Source organism: Anopheles coustani, assembly GCF_943734705.1.
Source record: "Anopheles coustani chromosome X unlocalized genomic scaffold, idAnoCousDA_361_x.2 X_unloc_1, whole genome shotgun sequence".
Classification (NCBI taxonomy): Eukaryota; Metazoa; Arthropoda; class Insecta; order Diptera; family Culicidae; genus Anopheles; species Anopheles coustani.
The window spans coordinates 1,142,749-1,149,711 of NW_026525048.1; the positions used below are offsets into that span (position 1 = coordinate 1,142,749).

Here is a 6,963-nt window from a genome sequence, read left to right on the forward strand (position 1 = left end):
CCTGCCCATCGACTTTGCTTTTTTTTTCCAGAGCGAGTAACCTTAATCCGCGGAGGTTACTTCCGAGCTCTTTTCCGTCCAGGCAGTGGTGGCTTCCATCCGCTGAAGTCACTCCCTGGATCCTTCCTCACGCCACGAGGAAGGTCGGTGCAAGTCTGTGTGTAAGTTCGTTCGGCCGCACACCGAACATATGGTCCAGTCGAACCGGATCCATTGTGCTAGTGAAAAGTGAAAAGACAACCCGATGCCACGAGTTAGGCACACCCCATCGAAGCAAGTGGATTCCCCAGCGAAGACGCCGAGTGAGCCGACAGCGAGTACTTCAACAAGTGAACCCCAGGACAGCGAGAAGATGGAAAAGGCGCTGAAGACGGCAGTCCGCCAACGAGCGCAGATCAACGCCAAGCTACTGAGAATCGAGCAGACGCTGCAGGAAACGAAAGAGCCAACCGTTTCCCAGCTGAAGGTGCTCGCCAAAAACGTCGCGACTGTGTAAGCGGAATTTAGTGCCATACACACCACCATCGTAGGCCTAATTCCAGACAGCGCAATGGCAGAGCAGGACGGCGTATATGACGAGTTCGAGGAAGTATTCTACGAGGCGTCCAATAGAATCGAGGAGTTGCTGCTTGCTGCGGAATCGAAGACCAAGAACAACATGTCTGCCGCGGCGCAAGTCATCATCCAGCAGCAACCGCTTAAGGCACCGATCCCGACTTTCGACGGCACATACGCTGCATGGCCCAAGTTTAAGGCCATCTTCGAAGACCTGATGGCCAATGCCGGCGACAGTGATACTATGAAGCTGTATCACCTTGAAAAGGCATTGGTCGGCGAGGCTGCAGGTGCAATTGATGTCAGCATCCTCAACGCTGGCAATTACAAGCAAGCCTGGGAGATTCTGACGGAGCGCTTCGGCAATCATCGAGCCATAGTGGACAGCCACATCCACGGATTGCTGAACCTCAAAAGGATGACGTCAGAAAACTTCCACGAGCTAAGAGCTCTAGTCCAAGAGACTTCCCGGCATGTGGAAAGTCTCAGGTTCCTAAAACAAAACCTGGAAGGAGTGTCGGAACCAATGGTGGTCCATCTGTTGGTTTCGGCTTTAGACAAATCAACCCGAAAAGCCTGGGAAGGGACGCAGCGGAAAGGTGAGCTGCCCCGTTACGAGCAGACGATGGCATTTCTAAAATCCCGATGCCAGATTTTGGAAAATTGCGCAGCAGCGTCATCATCAGCTCCTGTGGTCAAACTAAAGGGCAACCATCCGCTCCCCCCTAGACATCCAGCCCAGAAGAGCTATACAGCAGCGGTCATTCAGTGCGAAATCTGTGGTAAGGACCATCCTAATATAAATTGCCCAGAACTGCTGAAAGGGACACCACGGGAAAGAAGTAACACCGCACAAAAAGCAGGACTATGCTTCAACTGCCTGCGGAAGGGACATCAGTTACGGGAATGTCCCTCCAAGAGAAAGTGCTACAAGTGCCAGCGTCGCCATCATACGCTCCTGCACGAGGACGTAGCACCCACCGGACAGCCAACTATTTCCATGGCAGCAGAAGTAGAACCTCAACCTCCGACCCCAAGTGTGCATCCTCCATCGACAGCGGCAGAGTACGGCGGACCAGTGGTACGGGAACAACTTTCGACAGCATGTGCATCGCAAACCATCAAACCCAGTAAGAACGTCCTGCTGTTGACGGCCGTGGTCAACGTACTGGACGCCAAGAACCAGCCACATCGCTGCCGCGTCCTCCTAGACAGCGGTTCTCAGGTCAATTTCCTTGCTGAGGAAATGGCCAACCGTCTAGGACTGCCAAAGAGACCGGCAAACGTTCCGATCGTGGGAATCAACGCGTTGCGCACGCTCGCTCGCGATAAGTTAACCGTTACCATACAATCCCGAGTGAACAGTTACCAAACAAGCTTGGAATGCTTGGTAACTCCAAAAATAACCGGCACAATCCCATCCTGCAACATCAACATCGACAACTGGGACATTCCGGAGGGAATAACCTTTGCTGATCCAACGTTCTACACGCCAGACAAGGTTGATTTACTGATCGGGGCTGAGTTGTTCTTCGATATACTCAAGCCAAGCCAACTCGATCTTGCCGATAATCTACCTCGTCTGCAAGATAGCCAGTTTGGTTGGATTGTGTCCGGAGCCATAGTAGAGCAGCAGGCTACCATCCCAGCCAGATATTCCCACCACGCTTTGGTCGACATCGAAAAAATGATCCAGCAGTTTTGGCAGATTGAAGAGGTTCCAGACGTCCCGGAACGATCCATCGAAGAACTGGAGTGCGAGAACCATTTTCTAACTACATATAAAAGGGACGAATCTGGAAGGTTCATTATGCGACTACCGTTTAACAAACAACAAACCCTGTTGAACAATGGTCGCACGGTAGCCCTCAAACGGTTCATGATGTTGGAGAAACGACTGCTTCGCAACCCAGAGCTACAACAACAGTATGTGGAGTTCATCCGAGAGTACGAAACTCTAGGGCACTGCCGACAAATCCGTGAATCCGACGATGTACCCAACCAGCTATCCTACTATCTGCCACACCATGCGGTTTTGCGGCCATCTAGTTCGAGCACGAAATGCCGAGTCGTGTTTGACGCCAGTGCAAAGGCATCTCCAGCCGAGTTATCGCTCAACGACGTGCTGCATGTAGGACCAGTTGTACAGAACGATCTCTACTCCATTGTTCTGAGATTTCGAATGTACAAAGTAGCCTTTTCGGGAGACATCGCCAAAATGTATCGTCAGATTCTCCACGCTAAAGAAGATCAACGTTTCCTGCGGATTTTTTGGAGACCACACCCTTCCGAGCCACTACGAGTCTTCGAGTTGTGTACAGTTACCTACGGTACAGCATCAGCACCATTTCTTGCCACCAAATGTTTGCTCCAATTTGTCGAGGAGGACGGGGATGCCTTTCCGATTGCATCCCGCATAATAAAGGAAGAGACATACATGGACGACGTTCTCTCAGGGGCGGACTCGGTTGAGGAAGCTATAGAAGCCCAACACCAACTTAAGCGGCTTCTCAACCAAGGAGGGTTTCCCATCCGCAAATGGTGCTCAAACTCGCTGGAGTTTCTTCAGCATATTCCAGTAGAAGAGCAAGAAAAAGCCATCCCAATGGCCGAACGAGGAGTGAACCAGGCGATAAAGGTGCTTGGGTTACTCTGGGACCCAAAAGCAGATCATCTATATATCGCGCACCAGCCGAAGCCAGTCGCAACAGCTGACCAAAGGGTTACGAAGCTCATCATTTATTCGGAAGTAGCCAAATTCTTCGACCCTCTGGGGTTAGTGTCTCCGGTCATCGTGTTGGCTAAGCTACTCATTCAACGTCTTTGGAAGCTGAAAACTTACTGGAACGACCCCATCGACGAAGGATCGATGAAACAGTGGCAAGAACTCCAACCATCCTTGCAACACCTGCATCGCATCCAGACTCAAAGGTGCGTCACATTTGAGGGAGCAACGTCGTACGAGCTGCACGGATTTTCCGACGCCTCAAATGTGGCCTACGGGGCTTGTATATACCTACGAAGCCTGTTTCCTGATGGGTCAGCGAAGCTATGTTTGCTCACTAGCAAATCCAAACTGGCTCCACAGCACGATGTGTCCATCCCACGCAAAGAGTTGTGCGCCGCTCTTCTCCTCACCCGGTTAGTACAGAAAGTTTTGCCAGCCCTGAATTTGAAGTTCCAAGAAATTGTGTTGTGGTGTGACAGCACAATTGTTCTGGCTTGGATTAGAAAACCATTGAACCAGCTGCAGCTATTCGTCCGAAACCGAATTGCGGTAATCCAGAAACACACGGAAGAGTGTCGATGCGAATATATAAGGTCTCATCACAACCCAGCTGACATCGTTTCGAGAGGCATGCTACTAGAAGCCTTGGAAACCAACAACCTCTGGTGGAGAGGAAACGATTACCTTCATGAGGCGAGCTATATGGTTAATCCAGCAGATCCTGTTCCTGAGGACGAACTTCCCGAATTAAACGGAGTGATGGCCAACCCAACCGTGACTATTGAACCATTTTCATTTTTTGAACGGTTTAGTTGTTTTCGAACGGTTCAAAGAATCATGGGATACGTTCTCCGGTTTGTGGAAAATTGTAGAAGACCGTCAACTCAACGACATACCAGCCAGTATTTAACGATTCCCGAGTTGCGCCGTTCTACTGAAGCCATCATCCGTGTCACCCAACTCATCCATCTTGACGACGAAATCCAGCGAGCAGTGAAAAACGAACCCTCGAAGAAGTTTGCAAACCTTCGTCCAATCTACTCTGCAGGTTTGCTCCGTGTGGGAGGCCGTCTGGATCGGTCTCTTCTACCCTTCGAAAGCCGCCATCCTATCATTCTACCAAACAAGGATCCAGTTATTCGTCTTATGGTTCGACAAATGCATGTAGAGTTACTTCATGTAGGACAAACCGGCTTGATGAACGCCCTACGTCAACGATATTGGCTCTTGAACGCACGCTCCACGATTCGGTCTATCACCCGAAAATGCGTCACCTGCTTCAAGACCAACCCAGCCCCCGTAAGCCAGTTGATGGGTAACCTGCCAGCCGTCAGAGTGACGCCATCACCACCGTTTGCAGTTACCGGAGTGGACTACGCCGGTCCAATTTTCATCAAGCAAGGTGTTCGTCGTTCAGCAATGATCAAGGCATACATAGCAGTCTATGTGTGTATGGCAACAAAGGCAGTTCATCTAGAAGCAGTGTCTGATTTAAGCACAAATGCGTTCATTGCATCTCTCAAGCGGGTTATCAGTCGACGAGGAATGATGCAGCAGATTCACTCGGATAACGCAACAAATTTCCGAGGCGCAAAGAGACTACTTGAATACGCTGCAACCGAGGAAGAAAAATCTACGCAGCCTGCCGAATGTTCGCGAAGGAATGATCATCCTCATCCATGATCGACAACAGCCTACGCTCCATTGGAAGATGGGCAGAGTGGAAGCAGTATACCCTGGTGAAGACGGCCTTGTACGAGCGATTGATGTATTCATAGACGGAGCAACATATCGGCGACCCATAACAAAAATTTCATTATTGCCCATAGAAGAGTAAGAGTAACCCTGAAATATTGAGTAGCCTCAACGGGGGGTGTATGTTCCGTCTAGATCGGAAGCTACGGAACGCCTGAATGTAGGCAATATAGTTTAGAACCAAACCTTTAGAACAGAGTACAGAATAGAACTGTACAACGTGAAACGATAAGAAAGACGTAGCAAGATTACAGCGATAAGCACTGTTCATCGCTAGTACAGCATGGTGTAGAACTAGGATAAAAAGCAGTAGCTAGGATTTAGATATCGCTATAATAGCATCCGATCGTGGGATGCCTTGAGGCCACGAATTTGAAGAAATACATGGAGAACTTGGAATAAAGAAGCGTAGGCATTATTTATCAAGGCATTTAGATCCGAAACGGAATCCGACCCACGGTAGTTCTATTTGGACACCTTTTTGCCGTCTAAGTCTCCATAAGTTGGAAAGGTAGAGTACTAGTCTGTTGGCCTGCCCATCGACTTTGCTTTTTTTTTCCAGAGCGAGTAACCTTAATCCGCGGAGGTTACTTCCGAGCTCTTTTCCGTCCAGGCAGTGGTGGCTTCCATCCGCTGAAGTCACTCCCTGGATCCTTCCTCACGCCACGAGGAAGGTCGGTGCAAGTCTGTGTGTAAGTTCGTTCGGCCGCACACCGAACAAAATGGTTACGTAGAAAGCGAGGCCAACCAGTAGACGGACATCCAGTTGTGTTTTCAACTAATGCGTTAGGACGAATATACACAATCCACCCAAAAAACGATGATTGCTTCTATCTTCGGTTGTTGTTGGTTAATGTACGCGGTCCAACATCGTTTGAGTCATTACGTACCGTGAATCGTATCGTGTGTTCAACTTTTCGAGAAGCATGCCTGCAGTTAGAACTATTGGAACATGATAATCAGTGGAATCAAACAATGGACGATGCCATAGCTGCTTCACATGCCACTGAAGTTCTTACACTTTTCGAGATGATCATTTCGACATGTCAGCCTTCAAATCCACACCAACTATGGGAAACGTACAAAAATGACATCGCCGAAGACATTTTACATCGCATTCGAGTAACAACAGGAGATTTCGAGTTACAAATGAACGATAAGATCTACAATGAAGCATTGGCGTTGATTGAAGATTTGTGTTTGCGTATGAGTGGCAAATTATTGACAGAAATTCATATGCCAGCGCCAAATCGCCAAATCCAAGATGACGACATAAAGGCGTTGGAACAACAAGTTCAAAGAAATGTCCCACTTTTGAACACTTAGCAAAAGAGTGCGTATGATCGATTGATGAAGGTTACCGATGATGGTGGAAGAACGGCACACTCCGCACTAAAATTACCGTTAAACATGCAAGTCAGTGAAACTCCTGTTTGCAACATTTCATAGCAAGCAGCTATGGCCCAAGTATTGAAAAATTGTAAACTAATTGTGTGGGATGTGCACAATGGCTCACAAACGATCTGCGGAACAATAACGGTCGTTTTGGTGGAGCAACTGTATTGTTAGCAGGCGATTTTAGACAAACACTTCCCGTTATTCCAAAATCAACACCGGCAGATGAAGTAAATGCATGTCTCAAATCATCGTATTTTTGGCAATACGTAAAAACCATACGATTGACTATAAATATGCGAGTGCACTTGCAACAGGATAGAAGCGCAAGAGTTTTCTCCAAAGAGCTTCTAAGAATTGGAAACGGACAGATTCCGGTTAATATATCCAGTGGATTAATATCAATTCCGACTACCATTTGCCAATTCACTTCAACTAAAGAGGATCTCATAACTAATGTGTATCCAAATATCACCCAAAATTAAGCTAACGATTGATTGAGTTCACGTGCAATATTAGCTGCGAAAAAT

At 48.2% G+C, this 6,963-nt stretch overlaps 1 protein-coding gene across 1 annotated transcript; it reads left to right on the forward strand.

Moving 5' to 3' along the window:
• Positions 1-550: 550 nt before the first annotated feature.
• LOC131269835 (uncharacterized) lies at positions 551-4,451 on the forward strand. Its single transcript, XM_058272363.1, has 2 exons — positions 551-2,686; positions 4,332-4,451. Exons 1-2 carry the CDS (start codon positions 551-553, stop codon positions 4,449-4,451), a joined length of 2,256 nt encoding a protein of 751 aa, XP_058128346.1.
• Positions 4,452-6,963: the final 2,512 nt, after the last annotated feature.